Source organism: Puma concolor, chromosome A2 (assembly GCF_028749965.1).
Source record: "Puma concolor isolate L17-30 chromosome A2, mPumCon1.1.hap2, whole genome shotgun sequence".
NCBI lineage: Eukaryota > Metazoa > Chordata > Mammalia > Carnivora > Felidae > Puma > Puma concolor.
The window spans coordinates 14733975-14761800 of NC_141668.1; the positions used below are offsets into that span (position 1 = coordinate 14733975).

Sequence of the window (27826 nt, forward strand, 5' to 3'; positions counted from 1 at the left end):
CACAGCCTTCCGTGACCACGGCTGTGCAGGGGAACCTGCCTGCACTGGCCTCATCGTGCCAGTTAGGACACCGGGCCGCGCTCCAGAAAAGCCTGTGCGTCTCTTCAGAGCGGACCTTCGCACACCCACGTTCAGTGACGCCGCTCCACTCCCGTCACCCTTCCAAGTCCCTTTCAAGTGGACTGGGAGGTTTCTGTTTGAAGCACTATAATTTCGACTGAAGCCCGGGCTGGCTAATTACAGGTCGCTGATGTTCAGGTGGCTTTGTTCTCACATGTGCACCCTGTCGGTAGGAATATTTTCATTCCATATAATCCCCAGAGCGCATAGCCCGAGAAGCTGATGAGGTCGTGAGAGTAGGGAGATTGACAGGCAGGGAAATGGGAAGTTTGTGTGCGACTTCATGCTCAGCCTCTTTCGTCTTTGCTCACTCCCTCCCCTGATCTACTCAGTTTTCTTCACCTTTCTTAACGACTGTTTCTTGCCTCCTCGCAAAACCATGCAGTGGCTTGGTACAGATCTAGTCCTGAGATTCTGCTGTGCCTACCCCTTCACTTAGAACAATAAAACACAGGGGCGCCTGGGTGGCGCAGTCGGTTAAGCGTCCGACTTCAGCCAGGTCACGATCTCGCGGTCCGGGAGTTCGAGCCCCGCGTCGGGCTCTGGGCTGATGGCTCGGAGCCTGGAGCCTGTTTCCGATTCTGTGTCTCCCTCTCTCTCTGACCCTCCCCCGTTCATGCTCTGTCTCTCTCCCATAAATAAATAAAAACGTTGAAAAAAAAATTAAAAAAAAAAAAAACAATAAAACACAGATGAGACAGGTTAATCTGCATGGATGCATTTATTCTCTCTGGCATTTAACTAGATTTCCTTCATGTTTCCTAAAGGTGGGTGGTTTTTTTCAGCAACAAATATATATTGAAATGAATTAAAAATGTGATTAATTCTCTATGATCTTCCTCCTAATCCTCCCCCCCCACCAACCTCTGTAAAGTAGCAGTTCGAAACTTTCAGCATGGGAATCAGCCAGCAAGCTTGGGTGAATGTGGATTCCTGAACAGATTCCGATTCCACAAGTCAGTCATGTGCCTCAGGAATCTATAACAGGCATCCCCTGGCTCCTCTCCTATGTCTGGTTGGTGAACTACACTTTGAGAAGCATTGCTTTATTGTACTGTCCAATTGATATATGGTGTGAGCCACTTAACGTAATTTAAATTTTTCTAGTAGCCACATTTATTTTTTTCTTAATGTTTGCTTATTTTTGAGAGAGAGAGAAAGAGAGAATGTGAGCAGGGGAGGGGTGGGCAGAGGATCTGAAGCGGGCTCTGCGCTGACAGCATAGAGCTGTACGCAGGGCTCAAACTCATGAACTGCAAGATCATGACCTGAGCTGAAGTCAGACACTTAACTGACTGAGCCACCCAGGCGCTCCTCTAGTAGCCATATTTAAAAAGTAAAAAAAAAAAAAAAAAAAAAGTGAAACATTAATAATATACTTATTTAACCTAGTATATCTAAAATATCATTTCAAAATATAATCATATAAAATTGTTATGAGATATTTTATACTCTTTTAGTACTAAGTCTTCAAAATCTGGTGTGTATTTCATACGTAGAGATCATCTCAAATTCAGATTAGCCACATCTCCAGTACCCAGTACCTGGATAGTGGCTATCTGTTCTTTGTTGGTCTCGGCCTGTGATTAGTGCCATGGTGAGCCACCACAGACCTTTTCTTGTTCAGAGCCACGTGGTAGCTGGACCAGCCCTGTGGTTCTTATGATTACAATATCATTATGATTGCCTCAGCAACAACCATCAGGGGACTTCGAAAAAAGGACGTTTATTTCTCACAGGTGTTGGAGGGTCCGGGGCATGCACAGGGGCCACACAGTGAGGTCACTTTTGTCTTGAAATTCATCTATGAACCCATTTAATTGCAATTCAGAAGTGAGTTTTTATCCAGCAGGTAATGTGGTATTTTAGAAAGGAAACTGTAGGCATCTCCCGCATTCTAGGAGGGTGGTCAAAGCAATCTAACTAGGATAAAGTGAGATCCCATTCTGTCTCCGTCACATGGCACTTGACCATTCGGCAAAACAGTGTTGATGGTCTTTCTGTCGAAGGCTTTGCCCCCCAAGCTAAAGACCTGAGATGTGAATGTCAGCAGCATTCTGGTTTATCACTGCAGGGTTTTTTCCATCCTCCCTTGCCAGAGCTGCTATAAACTGCCCTGGAATGTTCTAAACATCCTCTCCCCCTCTTGATATGCCTCCTTTCCTCTTTCCTTCACTACCCTCTTCTTTGAGTGAGAAGCAGAATTCAGTAGAAAGCCGTTGAAAGGTTGGGGAGACAGAAAATGGAAGGCTGAAAAAGCAGATCTTGTCCTCCTACCCCTGTGCCTTAAGCCCTAGGCGGGATCCAAAGAAACAGTGGTGTCCTCTTCCTCAGAGTCCGCAGTTCTGGCCTCAGGTGTGAATCAAGGCAATGGTGCTCCCCATCCAGGGGGCGGGGTTAGGGCCAGAGGCAAGTCTGTGCTTTGGTCTGAGATGCTCTGGGCCGACAACAGGATATCGGGCCGACAACAGGATATCCGGCCAACTTTGGTTTCTGACATCAGGCGTCCGGTGTGTGCAGCTGGCCTCGAGGGCATATTCAGCACATGCAGTGGGTCTTCTCCTTCGGCCCCTGGGCCACAAGAACCGGCCTGGAACCCATGGCCAGGTTGTTCAGGGGGCTCTCACCAAGCAAGTGCAGGCTGTTGCGGGCAATCAGCTCCCTGGCCATCAGCACGAAGACCTCGTCTATGTTCTTAGACTCCTTAGCAGATGTTTCCAGAACAGCAAGGAGGCCGTGTTTCTCAGCCAGCGTGCAGGCATCTTCAAACAGGACATGCCGTTTTTCCCACATGTCACACTTGTTCCCTGGGGGTGAGAGAGATAAACAAATATTCCATTGAGGGACTGAATCCGTTGTGTGTGTGTGTGTGTGCGGGCGCGCGCGTGTGTTTTAATGAACCTTAAGAGAAACATTTAGTTCGGCAATATGCACGCGTGCATACATTCATAGACAGCAATTGTGGGCAGATTTACTGAAAATGAAACCATCAGTGTATGGAAAGAGCCACTGTCTTCATTCACTGTCAAGGTCTTCAGGAGCTGTGAGAAAGGGGCTGGAGGGTTGTGTTTATTGGCAGGGACAGATGAAGGCTGTGTGCTCTCGGGAGGGGCTGTCTTTCCTTCAAAGTCTAAACAAGGTAAAGACTGTGCCAGAGGGAGTCCTCAGTCTTCTCTCTTCTTCCTCCAAATCTTTTTTCCTTTTTTTTTTTTTAAATATTTATTTATTTTTGAGACAAGGAGAGACAGCATGAACAGGGGAGGGTCAGAGAGACAGGGAGACACAGAATCTGAAACAGGCTCCAGGCTCTGAGCTGTCAGCACAGAGCCTGACGCGGGGCTCAAACTCACGGACCGTGAGATCATGACCTGAGCCGAAGTCGGACGCTTAATCGACTGAGCCACACAGGTGCCCCTCCTTTTTTTTTTTTTTTAATGTTTATTTATTTTTGAGAGAGAGAGAGAGTTGGGGGGGCAGAGGGGGGAACAGAGGATCTGAAGCTCACTCTGCACTGACAGCAGCAATCCCAATGCAGGGCTCAAACTCACAAACCATAAGATCGTGAGCCGAGCCGATCTTAACCCATTGAGTCACCCAGGTGCCCCAAATCTTGGTTCTCTTTCCACTCTCTTTTCCAGACCACAAAGTGTTGGGTGCTGTTGGATGGCCCTGGTCTAGCTGAGGAGATTGTGAATTAGGATTTGCTGGATTGAAGGCGTGGAATGAATAATGCGGGATTTGGCTATAACTTACATACAACAAGATGCAGACTTTAACTGTGCAGTTCATGAGTTTTGACAAACGTATATGCTCTGTAACCACCCTTCCCCTCTGGATGTAGAACATTCCCTATTACCCCAGAGAGTTCAGCGAGGGGTTTTGCAAGCATGGCCCGGGACTGCTCACAGAAGGAAGAGTGACCCATCTCTTTGGCTTCTCTACTTCAACCCCTATATTCATCCAGTCAGTGGACTTTGATTTCTCTGAGGCAGGAATCACAAGGTAAAATTGTCTTCCTAAAGGATTTGTTCTACCAGACATCAGGATTTCTTACAAAGCTACCGTAATTAAGACAGGCTAGATTAATGTTTTTCAACCTGTTTTTTTTTCCCATAAAGGAGCCTTTTTAGACCCTTTCTTCTCGTAATTACCCCTCCCCACCATGAAAGCCTTTACACCTTTAATTTTTTTTTAATGTTTATTCATTTTTGAGAGAGAGAGAGAGAGAGAGAGAGACTCAGAGCACAAGTGGGGAGGGGCAGAGAGAGAGGGAGACACAGAATCTGAAGCAGGCACCAGGCTCTGAGCTGTCAGCACAGAGCTGGATGCAGGACTGGAACTCACGAACCATGAGATCATGACCTGGGCCAAAGTCAGGCACTTAAGCTACCCGGGAGCCCCTAAAACTTTTAATTTTGAAACAATTATAGGCTCACAGATTGGTTTGTTTGTTTTTAGTTTTTTTAATGTTTATTTATTTTTGAGAGAGAGCCAGGATGTGAGCAAGGGAGGGTCAGAGAGAGAGGGAGACACAGTATCTGAAGCAGGCTCCAGGCTCTGAACTGTCAGCACAGAGAGTGATGCGGGGCCTGAACTCATGAACTGCTAGATCATGACCTGAGCCAAAGTCTGAGGCTTAAGTGACTGAGTCACGCAGGTGCCCCTGGTTTGTTTGTTTGTTTCTTTCTTTCTTTTTTAATGTTTACTTATTTTGAGAGAGAGAATGCAGGGGAGGGGCAGAGAGAGAGGGAGACAGAGAATCCCAAGCAGGCTCCATGCTGTCAGCCCGGGGCCCAAGTTGGGGCTCAATCTCACAAACGGTGAGATGGCGATGTAAGTGTAGAGCTCCAGAGTCTGACGTTAACCGACTGAGCCACCCAGGTGCACTTAGACTTGCAGCCTGTTAAAGGAGGTCCTTCAGGGAGGTCCAGCGTACCTTTCACCCAGTTTCCCCATGGGTAACCTCTTGCGTAACTGTAGCACAACCTCAAAATCAGGAAGTTAACATTGGTGCAACCCACAGAGCTTACTCAGATTTCACCAGTTACATGGTACCCTCCTTTGTGCACGTGCATGTATAATTACAGGCAATTTCACCACATATATCCACCACTGCAGCCAAGATAACAGAGTGGTTCCATCACACAAAGTGCTCCTTCATGCCACCACTTTATAACCTCCCATCACAGCTAACCCCCAACCCCTGGTAACCACTGATCTGTTTTCCATCTCTACAATTTTGTTATTTCAGGACTATTATATAGACGACGTCATACAGGATATCACCTTTATTTTTAAAACAAAAGATTTTTTTGATGTTTTTATTTATTTTTGAGACAGAGAGAGACAGAGCATGAGCAGGGGAGGGGCAGAGAGAGAGGGAGACACAGAATCTGAAACAGGCCCCAGGCTCTGAGTTGTTGGCATAGCGCCTGATGCGGGGCTCAAACTCACGAGCTGTGAGATCATGACCTGAGCTGAAGTCAGACGCCCAACTGACTGAGCCACCCAGGTGCCCCAGGGTGGCTTTAGAGATATCACCTTTAGAGATTGCCTTTTTTTCCACTCAGCATAATTCCCTTGAGTTCCATCCAAGGATGTATTGGTAATTTATTTAAAAAAAAATTTTTTTTTTCAACGTTTATTTATTTTTGGGACAGAGAGAGACAGAGCATGAACGGGGGAGGGGCAGAGAGAGAGGGAGACACAGGATCGGAAACAGGCTCCAGGCTCTGAGCCATCAGCCCAGAGCCCGACGCGGGGCTTGAACTCACAGACCGCGAGATCGCGAGATCGTGACCTGAGCTGAAGTCGGACACTTAACTGACTGCGCCACCCAGGCGCCCCGTATTGGTAATTTATCCCTTTTACTGCAGAGTGACAGTTCATGGTATAAATGGACCAGAGTTTAACCATCCACCCATTTGAAGAAATGGAGTAGATTCTAGTTTTTGGTTAATTATGAATAGAGCTGTTATGAACATTTGTATATAGATCCCATGAAAATTTAGTACCACAGATACATGGTATATCTAGCCCTTTGGAGGGCCACAAGCCACTGTAACGTCTAAGGTACTTTGCCCCACAAGAGCATGCATGAAATAGATCAATAGAGTGGAATAAAAAGCTCAAAAACAAGGGTGCACTGATATATGCACCCTTTACAGAAAGATGGTATCACAGAGCAGTGGGAAAGGCTGCCTTTTTTAGTAAATAGCACTGAGGCAATTGGATCTGTACATGAAAAATTACAAATTTGTGGTCCATACCAACAAATAGACCAACATCAGTTCTGATGTTGGTTAGATCTAATGATGTTACATTAGATCTAAATGTAAAAGCCACAATAAGTTGAAAGAGAAAGAGAAGAAGGAAGAAAGGAAGGAAGGCAGACAGACAACTTATTTCAAAAGACAGAATATCTTGATGACTTTGATTAGGGGATTTCCTAAATAGGATACAAGGAAACAATCATTAAGGAAAAGATTGATGGATTGAAATATATTGAAATTAGAATGTCTAGGGGCACCTGGGTGGCCTAGTCAGTTAAGGGTCTGACTCTTGATCTCAGCTCACCTCTTTTTTTTTTTAACATTTATTCATTTTTGAGAGAAAGAGAGAGAGACAGAGATAGAACATGATTGGGGGAGGGGCAGAGAGAGAGGGAGAGAATCTGAAGCAGGCTTCAGGTTCTGAGCTTTTGGCACAGCAGGGCTTGAACCCATGAACCGTAAGATCATGACCCGAGCCGAAGTCGTTCACTTAACCAACTGAGCCACCCAAGCACCTGCTAGTGAGGTTTAAGGTCAGGGCACAGCTCTGCTTCTAGAAGAAAGATACGAGAGCCCCTTGGTGGCTCTCACCAAGGGATGTTGTAGGAGTGGCCATTCCTAAGCTGGGAGTCTGGTCTGCCCCTTGTATCCCTGTTAATTCTGATGGAGGTTTGTTCCTAGGATTTGTTAGGATCTTAGCAGCTGTAAGGAGTTATTCCTGGGTGCAGTCAGTCACGTGCATCTGAGTGGCTTCCTTGGGGATCTGGAGCCATCTGCTATTATGAACCTCAGACTATAGAGTATTTTCTGTGTGGTCTACACACGTTCGCATCAAATCGGTATGAAGGGTATGGCTTCTTTAGAAGCCGGGGCCCCATCCCAGGTCTCCAGAATGAGACACTCTAGGGTGGGGGCCTTGGAATCTGTATTATTAGCAAATTCACATCCCATCCCGCCAACCTCATTCACCCCATTCTCGGGTGAATCTGATGGGAATTTCCGGGCCAAACACTCCGAGGTCCTTCCACCACCGGCATTCTTATGATTTCATGTGCCATTCCCATCAGAAACACCCAAAAAGCTGAGCATCAGGAGAGGGGGCCAGGAACGAAAAGCTAAATGCTTTGAAAACAGCATACCAATCAGCATAATGACCAAGTTCGCCGCGCCATATTTTTCTATCTCGTGGATCCAGTGAGGAACAGACTCAAAGGTGGAGCGTCGGGTGAGGTCGTAGGCGATGATGGCCGCGTGGGCGCTGCGGTAGTAGCTTTGCGTGATGGTCCGGAAGCGCTCCTGGCCTGCTGTGTCCCACACTTGCATCTGGAGGAGGGCAGAGAAGGGGGTCCACATCAGGAGCTCTCATGCTTTATGGGAACTTGTTCACCTGAGTTGTCTGAACAAGGGAGTTTTCTGGGTCTCACTTCGAGATATTCAAATTCGGTAGGTCTGGTGTCTGGGGCCTAGGAATCAGTGTTTCCGTTCACTCCCAGAGCATTTTGGATGCGCTTTCGGGTTTGGGAGTCACCATCTACGGGACGCTCAGTCCGAGAGGTGGATCCAATATTTTGGGTTTCGTGTTCTTGACCTTTTTACCTCTGTTCTCCCTTCCTCTAGATTTTGGAGTTTATCTTTTGAAACTGCTCGGTGATATCACTCAAGGTGATGGCACTGGCTGAACTGGTCTGATTTTATTTATTTATTTATTTATTTATTTATTTATTTATTTATTTATTTTTAAATTTTTAACATTTATTATTGAGAGACAGAGAGACACAGAGCATGAGCAGGGGAGGGGCAGAGAGAGGAGGAGACCTAGAATCTGAAACAGGCTCCAGGCTCCGAGCTGTCAGCACAGAGCCCGACGTGGGGCTTGAACTCACAAACTGTGAGATCATGACCTGAGCTCAAGTCAGACGCTTAACTGACTGAGCCACTCAGGCGCCCCAGATTTTATTTATTTTTAAAAAAAGTTTATTTATTTTAAGAGAGAGTGAGCAGGGGAGAGGCAGAGAGAGAAGAAGAGAGAGAATCCCAAGGAGGCTCTGTGCTCTCGAACTCATGAACCTGAGCCGAAATCAAGAGCTGGACGCTTAACTGACTGAGCCATCCAGGCACACCAAACTGTTCTGATTTTAAAGGACCACTCAGCTGTTTACATTTAAGAGTATCCTTATAATAATACCTTTGCGATTATCCTCCCAAGCAGGGGCACCCATTGGGTATACCCTCTCAGTGTCTGAGTGTACCTGTTTGTTCACTCACACTATTTAGAAAATATATTATTTAATTAATTTTTTTTTCATTAAGTAAGCTCTACACCCAATGTGGGGCTTGAACTCATGACCCTGAGATCAAGCGTCACATGCTTTACTGACTGAGCCAGCCAGGCACCCTTATAAAATGGTTTTTTTAAAAGAAAGTTTGCAAACATACCCCAAACTAGAGAGAATAAAACAAGGAACCTTCATATAGCCATCATCCACACTCAGTAATTATCAAGATCTCACCATTCTTGCTCCATCTAGCTCCTTCCATTGATTTCTTTGTGGTATTCTTTTAATGTGAATCCCAGACTTCATGTCATTTCATTTGTGTCAAAAGTGGACATTTTCGGGGTGCCTGGGTGGTTCAGTCGGTTAAGCGTCTGACTCTTGATTTCAGCTCAGGTCATGATGTCACGTTTCATGAGTTCGGGCCCTGCGTAGGGCTCTGTGCCAACAGCATGGAACCTGCTTGGGATTCTCTGTCTCCCTCTCCCTCTACCCCTCCCTCCCCCCTCATTTTCTCTCCCTTTCTTTCTCTCTGTCTCTCTCTGTCACACACTCACACACACACACACACACACACACACACACACACACAAATAATTAAACATTTAAAAAAGTGGACATTTTCTTATGCGAGCACAACACCACAATCGCTGCTGGTCAACTCTTCAATAACCCTTTGGTATTATCTGATACCTGACCACATTACAATTTTCCCGATTGTCTCCAAAATGTCTTTTTACTGTTTTTGTTTAATCAAGATCCCAAACAAGATCATGCTTTACATTGTCACCAACACTCTTCTGATCTTTTCTAACCAAATGGGCAAAAGGTAATATCTCACTGTTATTCTAATTTTCACTTTTTAAATTATGAGTAAGGAATTTCCAAGCTAGTTCTTACTGAATTTATGAAATGGCATTTGTGTCCAGTCTGTGGATTGCCTACTTTTTATATTTAGTTGTCGGTCTTTTTCTTAGATATTTATTGGGACTCTGTTTTCACATGAAGGAAATTAGCCCTTTGTCAGTCCCATATTTGCAAATATTTCTTTCCAGTTTGTTATGCATCTCTTGTTTATGGTATTTTTGTGGATGTAGAAATTTGGCCTTTATTTTTACTATTTAAAATAATGTTTTATTTTAGAGAGAGAGTGTGGGGAGGGGCAAAAGGAGAGAGAGAGAGAATCTTAAACTGATTCCACACTCAGCAATTTGACCTTTATATCATTACATAGAGATGTATAAATTTGTCCTTTGGATATTTCTGATTAAGCAGTCTTTTCCTTCATGAGTTCTGGGTTCTTGTCTTAAAGGGTTGATTTCCAGGGCGCTTGGGTGGCTCAGTCGTTTGAGGGTCAGAGTCTTGGTTTCGGCTCACGTCATGATCCCAGGGTCATAGGATCGAGCCCTGCATTGGGCTCTATGCTCAGTGTGGAGCCTGCTTATGATTATCTCTCTTTCCCTCTGCCCCTCTCCCCTGCTCATACGTGCTCTCCCTCTCTAAGGAAAAAAAAAGGTTGATTTCCCCATTCCACAATAATAAATATTCCGATGTGGTTTTTTCCTGGTACTCTTATGATTTCATGTTTTATATTTAAGTCTTTGATTCCTCAGGCATGTGTTTCAGTGTTAGGAACTCTAGCTAAAAGAGGTGCCCTTCTGACCTTCACTTTCTTGCCATCGATCTCAAGGGAGCGCACAGTGAAATCCACCCCAATCGTGTTCTGCTGCGTCTCCGTGTAGACCCCAGATTTGAAATGCTGCACCACACACGTCTTCCCCACATTGGAATCCCCAATGAGGATAATCTTGAACAAATAGTCAAAATTCTCATCTGCTGCCCTGGATGAGCTGGAGAATTGCATGGCTGTTGCCACCTAGAACGGACCTAGGAAGAAAAGCAGGAACTCAGTCTCTCTTTAGTGAGCTAGGCACTGTTCGGTCAGGAGCCGGGGACTCGGGATGCAGGATGGGACAAGAGAAAGGGAGGTTCTTGCTTTCGTGGCACTAGCATTCTTGTGGGAGAAGGACATTAATTACTGGTCAGGGACAAGGGAGCTATCCCCACAAGCCCACACCTGCCCTCGGTGGGTTGACATTACTTTAGAATGTAGAGATTTAACTGCCATTGTCTGTTGAGCCCAGCACATAAGCAACACTCTCAGCTGACAGGACCAACTGAAATCTTAGTCACTGAGGCGAAGTGCCTCACACTCCATCAAGTGCCCAGAGCAGGAGGATGGCAGAGGAGATGCCTACGGGAGTGCTCTACCTGCCACTCATCAGCTGGAGGACATGCCTAGATGTCATCCTATCTCCACTTTGCATGGGGAGCAAAACTCCCAGCTATGGAAGACTCAACATCCAGGCAACCAGCAACAAGGGCAGACAAGATCTGACAGGAAGTCAGTTTGGGGAAGAGTGACATGGCCTTTTCTTCTGGTTTCCTTGACCAGGAAATTAAGACTTTGAGACTATTTCAAAATGAGAACTATGCAGGGCACCTGGCTGGCGCAGTTGGTAGAGCCCACAACTCTTGATCTCAGGGTCATGAGTTCAAGCCCTATGTTGGAGTAAGAGATTATTTAATAAATAAACTAAAAAAAAAAAAAAATCCAAATGAAAACTATGGTTTTCAAGTGTTTAGAGCATATTTTACGATAGACTGGAAAAAATAAAGTTTCTAATGACAGTGGCTCCCTAATTGATTAATGGCATTACTATCTGGAGGGGATAATTAAAAATATATATTCCTGGAGACCATCCCAGATCTGCTAAATATAGTTAAACACCTGCACACATGTGTGCACGCGCGCACACACACACACACACACACGCACAGGCAAACCTCCCCAGGTGATTCTGATGACCATCTGGTTTGGGAAGTGCTGATCAACACAATCCCTCACCTGAAACTTGATTCCCACTTCAGCATTTCTGCTTCAGTATTCACCTCTGCTTTAATATCTTTGATCCCCAGGAACTCACTGCTTCCTGAAAAAGCCCATTTGGCATGCCCAGCTCTAACTTACATGGGGTTGAATTCTATCTCTCTGGAGTTTCCATCTGTTGACCCTCGTGCTGTGCCCGGACTTGGCAGATTCCTATTCCACATGACAGCCCGTCAGATATTTGAAGCAGCAAGCACATCCCCTCAAGGCAAATATCCCTGGGCCTTTCAACTGTGCTTCACATGGTGCTGTGTTGGGTCTCCTCCTCCTCCAGCGTGTCGTAAAAATACACGAAACCTGATAGCATTTGGCGATTAGATTTGACTGGCTGCAGACTGTTCCTGCCTTATAGCACCCTTCTCCATTTCTTCCCGTTTTAGTTTCGGGTTTTCTCGAAAGCCCGAAAAGGACAAGTCTGTATCATCACAGAAACTGAAAAGCACACAGATTCATCACCTGCCTGGGAAAACCCTGAGCTTTAAATGGATGAAGAAGGATCCCATACCTCTCTTGGACACCTCTGAAGTCACCTATGGCTAAATGATCCAGCAGACAAAAGCCACGATGAAACCCCTTTCTTTGTTCCTTCTGGCTTTTCAAATGAGGCCCTTCTACTTCCGGTGTCATATCCCTGGCACTTGAGCTGGAATCTTGCTTCCACGGCCCCCTTGCCCAAGTAAGTCCTCAGGGTTTCCACAGAAGCCCTCTTCACCCAAGCCTGCGGCGCCGCAAGGAGGAAAGAGCGGTGCCCCCCGCCCGCCCCCGCCGGTGCCCTTCATTCCGCATCCTGTAACCCTCACCTTCCTGGTCCACCTGTTGCTTACCTGGCTCGCTCTCTCACCTCTGCTAGCAGGTAATGTTCACTTCTTCTCCGAGCTTTCCTTTTCCGTCCTCCTGCCTCGCTGGCCTGGTGGGAGCTGTGGTTCCGTCCCCAGGTGTCCGCTTTGGCGACCGGAGAAAGTGAAAGGAGAGCGCAGACCCTCCCACCGCACCTGAGCGCGGCCGCTCGCGCGCGCCGTTGGGTACAAAGCGCAAAGGCAAAGGCGAGGCGCCGGCCAGCACACCCCGCGCAAAGTCAGCCTTCCCGGCCAACCTCCGTCACCCAGTCACCTAGCAAAGCCAAACGGGAAGGACGAGCCGGTTCACTCAGCCACGACCTGTCCAGCCGCCCCCGTTCCTTCTTTCCACTCCCCTCCTCTTTTGCAGCCCTCGCCCCCCACCTTCCCTTGGGTCCCTTGTTGTACCGGGGGCGGGGGGCGGGGGGCGGCCGGGGGAGAGAACGGCAATGTCAAGGAGAATAGGGACCTGGATCTTGAGTCATTTGACTGTTTTGTGGACTTGAATAACTTTCTGAGGGGCAATTGAGAGAAAGAAGGTGGTCCAAAAAGATTAAAAAACCAAAACGACTTTGAATTTGCATGGGAAGAAAGGGCTGAAACAAACAAACACTTGTTTGCTCTCCCTCAAAAAATCCACCACAGAACAAGGGTTAATTTCTAGGTCTGAGAAAACCTAGAGTTTATCAGTCTCCTGCTGGCAGTAGAAGCAGAAAGCTGAGGTGAGTTTTCCTCACTTTTTTCCCCTCACAGTGTCTGGAAATGTCACTGTCCCTCAGATCTTAGGCGCTAGATTTTCTCCACGATGCAGAATGCAAGGCGTGGGCAGTTAAGCTACACTGTGCAAAACGGAAACATCCAGACTGATAAAATATTTAAACTGGTGTAGTGTTTTCAAACTGGGGGCTGAGACCTATTAATGAGTCACGAAATCAATTTTTGTGGATTGCACCCAGCACTTTCACAGAGGAGCCTAGGACAAAATTTCAGAATATATCTCGTGCAGTCATGCGGTCAGGCTAAGTACTGTTTTGTGCAATGTATGGACCAGTTGAATACATGCATGTGTGTGCTGGGCTGACGTAAAATGTATTTCTTTTTTTTTTTTTTTTTTATTTAAAAAAAATTTTTTTTCCAACGTTTTTTATTTATTTTTGGGACAGAGAGAGACAGAGCATGAACGGGGGAGGGGCAGAGAGAGAGGGAGACACAGAATCGGAAACAGGCTCCAGGCTCTGAGCCATCAGCCCAGAGCCTGACGCGGGGCTCGAACTCACGGACCACGAGATCGTGACCTGGCTGAAGTCGGACGCTTAACCGACTGCGCCACCCAGGCGCCCCTGTATTTCTTTTTTTTTTAAACATATTTTCTTTTTAAAAAAATTTTTTTAAATGCTTTTATTTATTTTTGAGAGGGAGGGAGAGAGAGGGGGGCAGAGAGAGAAAGAGAGAGAATGACACAGAATCTGAAACCGGCTCCAGGCTCTGAGCTTTCAGCATGGAGTCTGACACGGCGCTTAAACCCACAAACTGTGAGATCATGACCTGAGCCGAAGTCAGACGCTTAACCGACTAAGCCACCCAGGCACCCCCATAAAATGTATTTCTACTGTGGGTTGAGGCCTAAAAAGATTGAGAAGCACTGAAATAGAGGACAATTTATTCACTATCCAAGAACATTTCTTTCTATGATTCCTTCAGGAAACCTTTAAATTATAATTTATCTTACCCCGTATTCCATTTACACATCACTTTTCAGGAACCTCTCTTTTTGAGAAAGATACACCCAATGCCGGCAGGTAGAGCAAGAAAACAAAGGATACTGCCAGCTGCTGCTGCACATTGTCACTTTGAGAGCCACTGTCATATGTCTGTGAATTGAAAATGAAATATCCGTCAAGATTCACCACCATGTACAGGCAGAAGGCAGGAAATAAAGCCTGTTTGATGTTCGTGTCAATGAGGTTATATGTCAAAATGGTTTCTTCTTCTAGTTATGGTTATGGGGAAAGGAAAAAAAAAAGTCAGCTGACTCAGATCCGGTACTTGGAGAACATCTAGAAGTAGAAATCAAAGAGTGAAATGTCTAGGTGGTTGTGGAAGTTAAGGAGAAGAGAGAGTCTGCCTCTCCCTATTCTGACCCCTCTCCACCAACATGACTATAAGTGCAAAGAGCGTGGTGTGGGCTTCTTGACCTGGTGGTGGTGACACAGGTGATATCTTATTCACCCCCTCTGCACACACACATACATACATTTATGCACACGCACACATGTTTCACAATACATACACTTTATCATTTTAGCCATTTTTTTTTTTGACGTTTATTTATTTTTGAGACAGAGAGAGACACAGCATGAACGGGGGAGGGTCAGAGAGAGGGAGACACAGAATCTGAAACAGGCTCCAGGCTCTGAGCCATCAGCCCAGAGCCCAATGTGGGGCTCGAACTCGCGGACCGCGAGATCATGACCTGAGCTGAAGTCGGACGCTTAACCGACTGAGCTACCCAGGCGCCCCTCATTTTAGCCATTTTTAAGGGCATTGAATATATTCAAATTGTGCAACCCTCACTACTATCCATCTCCAGAACTTTTGCATCATCCCCAGCTGAAACTGCCCCTTAAGCACTAACTCCCATTTCTCTTCCCCCTTGGTCTCTGGTAACCACTATTCTACTTTCTCTCCCTATCATGTTGATTACTCTAGGCACTTCATGTAAACAGAATCATACACTGTTTGTCCTTTTGTGACTGGCTTATTTCAATGTGTCTCTATCCCACGGACACAATCTATGTTGTAGCGTGTGTCAGAATTTCATTCCTTTTAAAGGCTGAATAATGTTCCACTGTGTGTGTGTGTGTGTGTGTGTGTGTGTGTGTGTGTGTTTCTTTTTTTAAAGATTAACAATTTTTTATTTATCTCTACACCCAACACGGGGCTCAAACTCATGCCCCCAAGATCAAGAGTCACATGCTTTTCCAACTGAGCCAGCCAGGTGCGCCTTAAGATTTTATTTTATTTAAACTTTTTTCAATGTTTATTTATTTTTGAGAGGGAGAGACTGACAGACAGAGGTGAGTGGGGGGAGGGACAGAGAGAGATAGGGACGCACAGAATGTGAAACAGGCTCCAAGCTCTGAGCTGTCAGCACAGAATGTGATGCAGGGCTCGAACCCACAAACTGTGAGATCATGACCTGAGCCAAAGTCAGTCACTTAACCAACTGAGTCACCCAGGCGCTCCAAGATTTTATTTTTAAGTAATCTCTACACCCAACGTAGGGCTCGAACTCACAACCCCGGGATCAAGAGTTGAACACTCCACCAACTGAGCCAGCCAGGAGCCCCTCCACAAAATATTTTTAAAAATAAAAGTGAAATGTTGGGGCAATTTGTTTTTGCTCACACTGATATCACATTTTCCCAGCCACACTCTCAGATGACTGGGAACAGAACTACAACTGCCTTGTTGTAAAGGAAAATACAAATTAAAAATAAGAGGTTTAAGTCTCCCTTGGAAATAAGAACTCCCACCTCTACCCTGCCCTTTGTCCTTTTCAAATAGATGTATAGCCATTCATAATGGCTAAATAACCTCTTGCTAGCCTCATATCAGGAAACTTTCCAGGACCCGGGAGCCATCTTGAAATACAAACATCCAGGGTGATAGTCCTCCAGTTTCCTAGTTTCTGGGAGGCTAAAAGCCTAAATTCTGTGGGCGTCTTGCTCCAATTTGCAACACTATCTCTTGTCCTAGAGGTATGAGAAGTCTGTTTCTCCTTTGGATAAGCCAATTCAGGCAGTCTCCCCAGTTGCCATGATAAAGTTTGGACCAACTATACGTGACAAAAGCTCCTGTCCCGGTCTTCTCAGTTGAGGGCTAGTGATTGCTTATTTGAGAACATGCATGTAAGGGGTTGTATCTGCTTGGCTGTATATGCGGGAGATTCCTTTCTGTCTTTGCAATCTGTTAGATCATGATGAGCATCACATTCTGGTTTAATGTTTATCCAATAGTAAAACTTTTCTTTCTCTATCTTTGTAGAGAAATTTTCTTGGTTGGGAGATTAAAAAAAAAAATTATATTCCCCCAACAGGTGAAAGAGCCCAGGAGACTAGAAGGTTCCCACTTCCAAGTCCTGCCTCCTTTTAAGGCCTTTAATTTTAGTTTGAGGCTGTCAGGATCTTAACACTCATTTACTTGTTTGGGTGGGTGGGGTGGAGTGCAGAAGGTGAATGGCAGAGGCAGATTAATGGCCCTGCCTGCATGGGTCACTGCGTTTAATTAATTTAAATAAAAGTCTAAAGCTTACGCCCTGATGCCTGGTCAGTAGCAAACTTAGCAGCATGTCACTTTCTATAAAAACAAAGAACAGAATAAAGCTTTTCTGGAAAAAAAAAGATGCCCTATATAGCGATTCTGCCCAGATCATTATATATTATCTCTCACTGTCTTTTTCCAGCTGACACTCCTGGCCGTCATCCGTCCGCCAGCCCAACAGCCAGGTTCACCGAGGCCCCCGCATTCCCTCTCCCTTCCGCTGTCACCTAGGCGACTCGCAGGTGAAGCGGCGCAGTCGGACTACGACTCCCAGCATGCCCCCGGGAGGGGCGGGTCACGTGAGCGTCCGGAAACCCTGGCTGCCGGGGCGCGGGTGAGGTGGCGGCGGGGACGACGGGCTGCGGGCAGCGGACCGGAGCGAGCGGGTCAGTGGGCCGCAGCGCGGCGACGACGGCGCGGTCTCGGGTGCGCGAGCCGCGGCGCGTGGGGCGCGACCGAGGAGGGGCCGGCGCCCAGCTCCGGGCGAGGTGTGCGGGCGCCGCCCGCGAGGGTGGTCCGAGGGGCTTCCAGGGGACGGGAGCGCGATGCGGAAGTGCCGGTGCGGGTGCGGGTGGGGGCGGCCGGTGGGTGTGGCGCCGAGGGCCCGGCGGGCCGCCGCTCCCCTCCGGCCCGGGCCCGGCTCCTCGGTCTCGGGAGTGCGGGGCCGGGCGGGGCCGACGAGGACCCGAGCGGCAGGAGAGCGGGAGGATCCGGGAGGGCCCCCGCGGGGAGTGGGGCCCGGCCGCGCGCCACGAGGGCTCTTGTCCCGGAAAAGGGCCGCAGTTTAGACCGGGTGAAGGGATGCTTTCCAGGTAGGGTGCGAAGGAAGGCAGGCTTTTGGAAAAGATGCACCGAGGCCAAAGAGGGAGGGTCTTAGTGGAATAGCTGGGTTTTGTATGCTGCTAACTGCTGTGGCCTCAGTCAAGGAATTTGGTCACATTGCGTATTCGTCATTCTCTCAGGATTCTTATTTGCAGAATGTGGTCTGTTTATTCTCACTTTTGACAGGGGATAATGGGAACGTGGCTACAGGGCTTTTGGCGTTTCCTGGAGTATAAGATTGTAGATGATCTCATGGTAACTTGTGACTGAATGCTTGTAGGGAGAAGAGTATGTTCCTGGGGTGAGTGAAATCTGAATCCCAGTTGCCGCCTTTCTTCAGTGTCTTGGTGCTGAATTATTTCTTTGCCGTTTGTTGGATGTTCCTATATTAGGAACTCTCTAAAATTATCTCATTTAATTCTTTTCTTTTTTTAAGTTTATTTATTTTGAGAGAGAGAGAGGGAGAGAGAACACAAGTGGAGGAGGGGCAGAGAGAGAAGAGAGAGAGAATCCCAAGCAGGCTCCACACCGTCCGCTCAGAGCCGGATGCGGGGCTTGAACTCATGAATCATGAGGTCATGATCTGAGCTGAAACCAAAAGCCGGATGCTTAACTGACTGAGCCACCCAGGCGCCCCCTAATTTAATTCTTAAATGAGGAAAATTGAGGCTCAGAGAAGTTAATTAAGTGGAGGCTCTATGGTTCCAGCTCCAACTTTAATGCCTTTTTGTGGGTCACATGTGGTTTCAAAGAACATAATTCTTCTGTTGACCTTTCGTTTCCTTTTTTAAAAAAAAAAAAATGTTTTTGTTTTTGAGAGAGAGAGAGAGAGAGAGTGCAGAGGAGGGTCAGAGAGAGCAAGATGGAGGATCCGAAGCAGGCTCCTTGCAGACAGTGGAGAGCCCTATGCGGGGCTCAAACTCATGAACTGTGTGATCATGACCTGAGCTGAAGTCGGACGCTTAATGGACTGAGCCACCCAGGCACCTCGGCCTTTCATTTTCATTAGAAAATGACCCTGAAACAGTAATTTTATAAAATTAAAGTCGGTGCAATGTGTTGTTTCTTTCTAGATGTCAGAATCAAGTGTATTATCGAAGGTTCTGTTTTGTCCACTGATAAAATGAAATGTCGCAGCAGTAACCATTAACTGGAATGTGAGTCTTGTTTAGGAGAAGGAAAGTTGTTTTTGTTGTTGTTGTTTTTTGGTTTTTTTGTTTTTGTTTTTTGTTTTAAGTACAATCTACCCCTCAATGTGGAACTCGACCCCAGAACCCAAGATCAAGAGTCACATGCCAGCCAGGCACACCGAGAGGGAAAGGTTTTTATCTTGAAAACTAGTTGTCTTTGCAGTATATTTAAAATGGGTAGGAAGAATGTAGTTTTAGGAAGCCTGGAATAAGACAAGAGAATTTTACAGGGAAGTGCTAGGTACTTTACATCTGTGGTAATGAAACAATTTAAGAAGAGACAAAAATTACAGAAGGCTTGAGTTTTGAGTGAAAGGATTCGTGTGGTACAGATAAATGGCTTCAAATGGGATGATGTCGGATGAAAAAGTTACTTGTGTCAAACATTGAGGTGCTAAATTACAACACACACAATACTGTCAAAATAATCGAACTCAGCTATGCATTCATTACTCTTCCAGCTACCTTTTTCTGTTTTAGTACACACCATCTTTTTACTTTGCAAATGTAAAAACTGAAGTCTGAAGAGTGAAGTAATTGCCCATCTAATGTCCTTCTCATTTGAGTATAGTAATAGTGTAACCACTATTACTAATAGGTGGGTTTTTTTTTCCCCCATTCAGGATTTATACTTCTGAGCTTAAGGTGAGATTATTTCTAATTGCTGTGTTTTACCCAACTTCAGATATTTTAGCCTTTTTTCTTATATAGTATAGCATAGAGACTAGGGTCAGGTCTGGGTTTGAGTGCTCGCTTCCTCTGTTAAGAGATACTACTTTATAAAATCTGTTTTCTTATTTATAAGATGTGAGAACTAAATACAGTAATGCAAGGCAAGTACCTAGCACAGTGCCTGGTGCTTTGAGAGTATTCGGTGTTGGTTATGGGCAAAGAATTCATTCGTGCACAAAATCTTTATGGATCATTCTAAATGCTCTACTAGGTGCCAGAGATGTAGCCATGGACTGAAGACAGATGAGGCCGTTCTTTTGTGGAGCTTACAGCCGAACAACACACACGTAAACCGTTAAACCAGATAATTTGATTGGGAACAATGCTATGAAAGGAAGAAGCAGAGACAGAGAGGAGACAGGTAACTGAGTAACGGCCCCGGCCGTTGTAGACGGGGCGATCAGGGCACACCACTGAGGGAGATGATTTGAGGATGAGCCAAGAAAAGGAAAGAGCAAACCATTCGCAAAGAACCAGCAGAAAAGCATTTCAGGCAGCGGAACAGCAAATGCAAAGACCCCAAGCAAGGAAGGGCTCAGGGACAAGAAAAGAATTCGGTGTGGGGACGTTGTAGCGAGTGTGGAGGTGTGGCACTGGCGAGGGTGGGGAGGAAGGAAATGGGCTAGCTCCTTGCTGTGTCGAAGTGTGGCTAGCTTCGTGGTGGCAAAGGATGGGGAACCACCCAGATGTCCGGTGGGAGATTGGAATGTGGTGACCCTGTAGGTGCAGATAGGGGCAGATCTCCCACCTCTGATAAGTGAAGAAAAGAAAACGGTGCAGAATAGTGTGTCGTATGCTCCTTTGTGTATGTGTGAGTGAGGAGCTATGCCTGGAGTGGATGCACAGGCATGTATTCTGCAGGGATGCAAAGAAACCTGTAAGGGCACGGGGTGATGAGATCAGAGAGGGAGACCTCACTCTATGGTACCCCTTCGATGTCTTTTGAATTTTCTGCCTTATGCATGCATGACCTATTGACAATCAATAAAACAGTTAAAAAAGAAACACCCACTCTCTCAAAAGGCATTGCTCAGGCAGTCACCTCCTTTATCCTTAGCCTCCTTTTGCAAACCACAGCTGTCCAGTTCACTGCTCTCTTCCCCTTAACCTTCCCATTTTACTACAGAGGACTGGGGTATTCAGGCTTTGAAGGGCATGGCAAATTGTTTTGTATTTTTATCTGAGTCTTGGGAAGCTATCAGTGTGTTTTAAGCAGAGGGTGGGAGCTGGTTTATGTCTTAAGATATATTTCTGGCCGATGTGTGTAGAATGAGTTGGGGGCAGGGTAGACATAGAAATGGTGAAACCCTGCGGAAGGCTTTAGGGGTAGGCTTGGTGGGGGATGGGTGGCTAATCTTGGTGGTGGCAGTGGGGATGGAGAGAGGAGGAATACTTTGGGATGTATTTTGGAGGTAATTAGTGATGGGTTGGTTGTGGAAGCTGAGAGAGAGAAAAGGAAAAATGAAGGATAAGTCCTGGTTACCTTGGGCAACTTGGGGGAATGGTAGTATCATTTATGAGGTGGGGGGTCCTGGGGGAGGAATCAGTTTTGAGGGAGGAAGTGAAGCATCTTGCTTCAGGTACCTGAGGCGTATCAAACGGACAGTTGTCTGGACTGTCGGGAACTCTGGAGGGTCCGAGTTAGAGCCATTGTTCTGGGCGTCGCCAGAAAGCCGTCGCGCTGGTTGAGAGAGAGGGGTGCTGGAGCTTTAACGAGAGAGAAGTGTGGAATTGTCTTAGAGGTTGAGAGAGCAGAATCATTAGGGAAGTGTAGTCATGCTGGGCAGTGTTGCATGCCCTTTGAGGTTTGTGGTTTTGAATCTAAAAAGTGAAATCAGCCCGCCTGTGTGATTTTTCTCCGGCAAACTGCAGCCGCCTGGGTACAGGGTAGGTGGACAGAGGCAAGAAAAAAAGGCCCATAAGGGAGTTGGATAGATTCTAAGTTAGTGAAGAAGGAACTGAGGACAAGAGGAGGGTAACGGATGATGGGAAAATGGTGAGGTGACTGAATTGGGAGCTTTGGTGAGGTAAAATGACTGGTGAGTGGGAAGTAGGAGAGCAAGGAGTTTTCTGGAAGGGAAGAAAGTTGGGTGTTTGAAATCTGCCTGGGGGAGGTGATGTAGTTACTGGCTGGGGTTTTTATTGTGGAAAACCTCTATAAAATTGTGGGGTTTTATAGAGGAAAAGATGGGTGTGAAGAGGACTGGGGAGTGATAGATGAGCCACCAGGATATTGCACGGAGACCGAAGCAGTGGCAGAAGACAAGCGGGGCAAGCGCTGTCTGTAGTGACACGGAGTGCCGGGAGGTCAGTCGGTGACAGGGCTGAGGGGCAGCGGGCAGTAGAGCCCCCGGCATGAGCTCAGAGAAGCTGATTGGGGCAGGGTGAGGACTGGGTCAGAGGACGTGGCCGTGGGGGCCGAGATGCTTTCCGCGGGCCATCTGTCCTACCAGCCTTCCCCCTTCCGCTTTGTAGTCCGTGTCTCCCACAGCATTCCTGGTACAGGACAGCCTGAACTCTTACTGCTGTGGGGTTGAAATGGGCTCTGAACATCTATAGAAAGTAACAGTTTTGGAACGCTTTATAGTCCAAGGCATTGTTTTATAAGGGGGAGATTACCTTCCATCTGGACACGTTCCATGTCTTTTATTCAGCGTTGATCACACAATGCAGAGTGTCTCATTCTGGAAAATACCTTGTATGCGTGATCTTCTGGGGCTCAAAAAAGCTTCATCACAGATCAGATGAGTTCATGATTATGAACTCGTTTTGAAAAGGAGTGAGCATGGCTCAGTGATTCTGGACCCTTTTTGATGGCAGGGATCTTATTTTTAGTAAGTTTTGTTTTTAAAAGCTAATTCTTGTTCTCATGTGATAGTTGTATATTCAGTATCCATTGAGAAAATGCTAAATGATAAACTACTTTGAATTTAGAAGTACTTAAATGAATTTTGGTTTTATTAATTATGACAGCATTCACATACACTTGGAAAATGTTCGACATTTGTTCAGTCTGTATTCAGAGCAGTAAAGAAAATGTCTTGAGAAAGTAGAATGGGCTTGATGGATTCAGACTTGGCAAAAACTCTCAGCACTTTCCCAGGGTCACAGAGCTCACAGATGATTAGAAATCGCTTCTGTGATGTAGAGAATATAAGTGCAAGGTATCATTATTATTAATTATTGTAATTACTTAGGACCAGATGTTATAATAGTATTCATTTTAAATGGCATCCTGCCAGCAGCAGGTGATTACCTAAAACTATTTTCCTGGTGTACTTATTAAGCTTTTTCTCTCATGTCACGGAACTAAGGAAAAGGTGGTTTATTAGAAATGAAATCCAGATGGTCTCAAACAGCTCGGTAGTCATTTAAAGTTATTAATGTAACTGCAGAGCCTTGAAATACACAACCATTATTGCCAAAGCAATGTAATCCCAATCTGTTGGAGCATACATTTTTGGAATTATTTTACCTGATAAATTACTGAATTTCATAACTCTTATCAGCATACTGTTTTGAGGTGTGAAAGTATGTGTTCAGTTCAAAGAGCTACAATTTACACAAAGCTTTGAGTTCCACTGGGTTTCATGTTTAATTTAGGGGATGGAGGTAAATTTAGCAGTAACACTAATAGCTCTCGGGTTTGTAACTTTCTGGAATTACAGACAGAAAGTTTATTACGTTTTGTAAGTGGAATTTTAAAATCCTACTCGGCTCATTATTTTGTGAACATTTTTCAGGGAGAAAGATTAAATGAAATTAGCTACATTCTGCTGTGGGCTTGATTAATCCTGGGCAGATCAGTGGCTAAAATAATTATCTTAATAATACCTTACTTACATTCATTGTTTATTTTAGTCTTATAACTCTCAAAAGAGACAGGACATTTTATAGACTACCACATGCGATTCATAGAGATTGGCGTGTCCAGAGGCTTATAGCCAGTAAGTCAAACACTATAATGTCTAACCACCTCACCTTTGTACCTTTTATCCAAAAGTTTCAGGAATGGCCAATTGGTGGGTCTGTCAGCATTTACGGTTTGGCTACCTCTCCTAAACTGTGGCTGGTGAAAACATGAGTCTAATAGAAGTTACAAGGCACACAGCCTTGAAAGCAAAGCCCTGTGACTTGCTAATTTCAGTATTGGGAGCTCTTGAGTTTGGCTCCTACCTCAACTATTGCAGTACATGTAGCATACAGGTCATTTTGTTAATTTAACTTTATTTTTTCTTAATAAGCAAGTGAATTACAAGACTTTACCAATGCTGTGGATGTTTTTCCCTTCTGCTTATAAAAGTAATATATACTTTTATTGTAGATTTTTTAGGAAAGCATTTAGAAAATTAAAATTACCCATAATCCTACTACGCAGAGAGAGCTAGTGTATTCCCTATTTATTTGTAAATATTATGTAAACATAGAGTTGAGTTGATATTTATAAGTCATATCTTACTTTTTTTTTTTTTTGTAAGTCATCTATGCCTAACGTGGACTTGAACTCACCACCCCAAGATCAAGAGTCATACGCTTTACTGACTGAGCCAGCCAGGCACCCCATTTCTTCCTTTTTTCACTTGCCATTTTCTCATGTCACTAAAAAGCCTCAATTCTTCATGTCAGATGATTATAAAATATTCAGCTATATGGATATACCATAGTTTATTTAATCATTCCTCTTTTAATTGCATATTCAGGTTGTCTCTGCAGACTTATAAGTGGAGACATTAAATTTTAGATGCTTACTCTGTGCTTAATTCTTGGGTATTAGAGCATGGATGCGGCTTTCAGAGAGAACCAAGGAGAAGTGAGAGAAAGCGGTGGAGACAGAGGGCATGGGAGTGGCCCTGCCTCTTTACCCATTTCCTTATGACTGACACAAAGTTCGTTTCTTTAACATAAAAAAGCTTCTTTGACATACTGTGAAAGCTACCTTTGTTAATAGAGCTGAATGCATCTTGTATTTCTTTAGGGATAGGTCCCTGGAAATAGAATTTTTTTTTTTTTTAATCTTTATTTTTGAGAGACAGCATGTGAGCAGGGGAGGAGCAGAGAGAGAGGGAGACACAGAATGCAAAGCAGGCTCCAGGCTCCGAGCTGTCAGCACAGAGCCTGACGCGGGGCTTTAACTTACGAACTGTGAGATCATGACCCAAGCCGAAGTTGGCTGCTCAACCGACTGAGCCACCCAGGTGCCCCGGAAATAGAATTTTTGTGTCAAAGCTCTTAATGACTATGGCCAGATTGTCTTCTGTAATACTACATTTTACCTCCATCAGCAGTATATGAGAGTTTAGGAGTCATTAGACCTTGAACTACATTGAGCACAATCTTTTTTAACTATATAAGCGTTTTCTTGCCTTAATTAATATTTCTTGTATTGCTGACCAATTGGAGCTTTTATTTGATAAATTAAATAGACATTTCATTTCTTCTGAGTTGTCTATTCATTTCCTTTCCTCATTTTTCTGTCAGAATTAGTGATTTTCTTTTCTTTAAGATTTTGTTTTATTTTAAAGTTTATTCTTTTAAGAGGGGGGGGGGGGCGGAGAGAATATCCCAAGTAAGCACCAGGCTCCATGCTGAGCCTGACTTGGGGCTTGATCTCATGACTGTGAGGTCAAGACCTGAGCCAGAATCGAGTCGGACACTTAACCTTCTGAGCCACCCAGGCAGCCCTGCGATTTTATTTAAGTACTCACAACCCTGAGATCAAGAGTCACACCTTCTTCCAACTGAGCCAGCCAGCTGGCCTTGAATTAGTGATTTTCTTACCAGTTTGTATGAGAGTTCTTTCTGTTAGTATGCAATCTTTTGTCAAGGATTTTTCTTTTTAAGGACTTGTTATAAAACATAGTTATCAATCTAGTTTTCTGGTGTCAGCTAGCCCATGTGATTTTTTTCAAGGCCTGATAATATGCTGACTGGTTATAAGTCTACATAATTCAGTTTTTAGATTAACTGCCTATTTTAAGTAATGTTGATAATGCGTTTTGTCTTTCCAGAAAGAAGAAATGATGTAAATAATTTACTGTCCAAACTTTGAGGTCAGAGGTGAGAAGGAAGGTCAGGAAGACTATGGCCTGGCCAAATATTTTTCAAAGAGGAACTCTGTTCTCCCGATTCAGCCATCATCACGTTGTTGTGTTCTTGCTCACCTTCTTCAGGTATGTGGATGGATTGCTAAAACTGTTCTCTTGTGTGTTTTGGTTTGTTTGTTTGTTTGTTTGGGAGAGGTACTTACTGCATGGCAAGTGTTGAATGCACGAGTTGGCATGGGTTTATGAACTGGCTAGTTATTCTTTCTGTTGTACTTTTTGGTAGCCCCGTGGGCAATGTTTGCCCATATTTGGCCAAAATGTTTGGCATTTTTGGTTGTCACACTGGGGGAAGGGGTGCCACTTGGAGTGGATAGAGACCAGGGATGCTGCTACAGACAGACCCTACGGTGCACAGGCTGGCCTCCCACAACGGAGAATTTTCAGGGCCCAAAATGTCAGTAGTGCCACGGTTGAGAAACTGGTTCAACATGAAATTCTTTCTTTACTAAAACCAGGAGCTTCAGAACACAGGATGCACGTGTTCAGGATATGCCCTGTGCATCCTTGAGAAGTAAAGTAAAAATTGTATGAGACAATTGTAAGGAGCATGACCAAGGAATCATCAGTATTTGTGATTCTGTGGCCCTCAGTGGCTCTCTTTAGTGGTCCATAGATGATATAAACCAGGCTGTTTGGTTTTAGGAGCCATGTTACTTATAACCCTGTGGCTCAGCTGTTTTGATGATTTCTTCTGGGTAGATTTTCTTTGGTTAATCTTTATTGAAGGCACCACAAATGATGTGATAGGTTTGTTTGGTTGTTTTAAGGCAGAACTAGGAAATGGTTCTCTAATTGTGTAACAGTTGATAGGTAGTTTTGGATGCTTTTTTTAGGGATAGCCGTTTGTTGGGGATGAGAGGAGGCATCAATATGAGGAAAAGACAGCACTCAAGAGAAAGCTACTGAGTGGCTAGTACAACAACAAGGGGCCAGTGGTTGCTAAAGACTTAAAATTCTTTACAGAACTGCCTCCATGATTTAAAGTCGGTTGGGATCAATCACGTATCTGTCTTCTAGGTGGAGGGATAAGTTAGGAGTGAACACAGGGGCTTATACAAGAAGACTAGTTAAGTTTTTCTTTAAAAAAAAAAAAATTTTTTTTTTAACATTTATTCATTTTTTGAGAAACAGAGTGTGAGTGGGGGAGGGGCAGAGAGAGAGGCAGACAGAGAGTCCGAAGCAGGCTCCAGGCTCTGGATGGAGAGCACAGAGCCCAGTGCAGGGTTCAAACTCACTGTGAGAACTGTGAGATCATGACCTGAGCTGAAGTCAGATGCTCAACCGACTGAGCCACCCAGGCACCCCCAGTTAAGTTTTTCTTTTGCTTGGCAGACTGTTTCTGTTGATAAAGCAAAACTTTTTTTTTTTTTTAAGAGAAGAATTCTAAAATTGAATAAAACAAATGGGTTTTTATTGAATGCCATTTTCTTTGCTATTCTTTCAGCTGTATTTCTTTTCTCTTTTGCAGTTATTCGTTGCTCCACGCATCAAGAAAAACTTTTAGCAATGTCAAAGTCAGTATCTCTAAGCAGTGGACCCCAAGTGCTTTTAACAAGTCCATTAGATTGCCTGTAGAGGTAAGTGGAACAAAGTGCTAGGACGGGTTCAGGAAGCGAGCCATGCCCACCCCTAAATTCCTCTGAAATTCTTCTAGTTTGTTTCGTTCATCTGCTTAGGACTCTGAAAAATGGCTGTTTCCTATGGCATAAAACCCAAACTATTCTGCCTGATTCTTAGCTTGCCCTGACTCAGACCTGTTTTACTTACCGTTCTATCCAGCTGCTTTCTCACCGTTTTGAAGTGACACAGTTCTGGTGAGACTGGTTTTTAATTGAGTTTCACAAGCACCTGTACTCATTTCTGCCTTTGAGATTTTGCTTATGTTCTTTTTTAGGCTCTTTCTCTTTTTTCCTTCCCATCTAAATCTGGCTTTTCCCTCTGTGGCAAGATAAAATGCCACTTTTTCTTTTTTAGGTAATCTCTGCACCCAACGTGGGACTTGAACTTGCAACCCAGAGTCCAAAAGTCACATGCTCCACCAACTGAGCCAGCCAGGCGCCCCTAAAATGCCACTTTTTTCTATCAAATTTTTTCCTAGCTTCCACTAATTCCTCCCCCCGCCATCTGAACTGTGTATGGTGTGTTACATAGTTTAATGTCTCAGTATTTAGGTACCTTGTGATTGTTTCATTTGTTTGTATCTT

General features: G+C 45.0%; 2 protein-coding genes across 11 annotated transcripts in view; one reads left to right on the forward strand and one right to left on the reverse strand.

Moving 5' to 3' along the window:
* Positions 1 to 1830: 1830 nt before the first annotated feature.
* RAB19 (RAB19, member RAS oncogene family) lies at positions 1831 to 12794 on the reverse strand. Of its 3 annotated transcripts, none has more exons than XM_086688692.1 (4): positions 11697 to 12794; positions 10329 to 10552; positions 7532 to 7715; positions 1831 to 2927 (listed from the first exon to the last, which is right to left on the reverse strand). In XM_086688692.1, exons 2-4 carry the CDS (start codon positions 10527 to 10529, stop codon positions 2659 to 2661), a joined length of 654 nt encoding a protein of 217 aa, XP_086544818.1. In that variant the 5' UTR covers positions 10530 to 10552; positions 11697 to 12794; the 3' UTR covers positions 1831 to 2658. The 3 variants fall into 3 exon arrangements, with proteins under 3 accessions (XP_086544818.1, XP_086544813.1, XP_025785683.1); XM_086688687.1 differs by having other exon boundaries at positions 12457 to 12793; XM_025929898.2 differs by having other exon boundaries at positions 12440 to 12792.
* Positions 12795 to 17060: 4266 nt separating this feature from the next.
* The window catches only part of SLC37A3 (solute carrier family 37 member 3), a 157347-nt gene continuing 146581 nt past the window's right edge, over positions 17061 to 27826 (forward strand). For 2 of the 8 annotated variants that reach the window (XR_015244602.1, XM_086688712.1), the window contains exons 1-4: positions 17067 to 17160; positions 19730 to 19879; positions 25527 to 25688; positions 27091 to 27199. Coding sequence is in view for 7 of the 8 variants with exons in the window: in XM_086688712.1 (XP_086544838.1) it covers positions 25600 to 25688; positions 27091 to 27199 (198 nt within the window). In the remaining variant the exon portion in view is untranslated. Of the gene's footprint in view, positions 17201 to 17228; positions 17328 to 19503; positions 19880 to 25526; positions 25689 to 27090; positions 27200 to 27826 lie in introns of those variants that run through there. The other 6 variants (XM_086688719.1, XM_086688729.1, XM_025929519.2 and 3 more) reach the window with 6 other exon arrangements.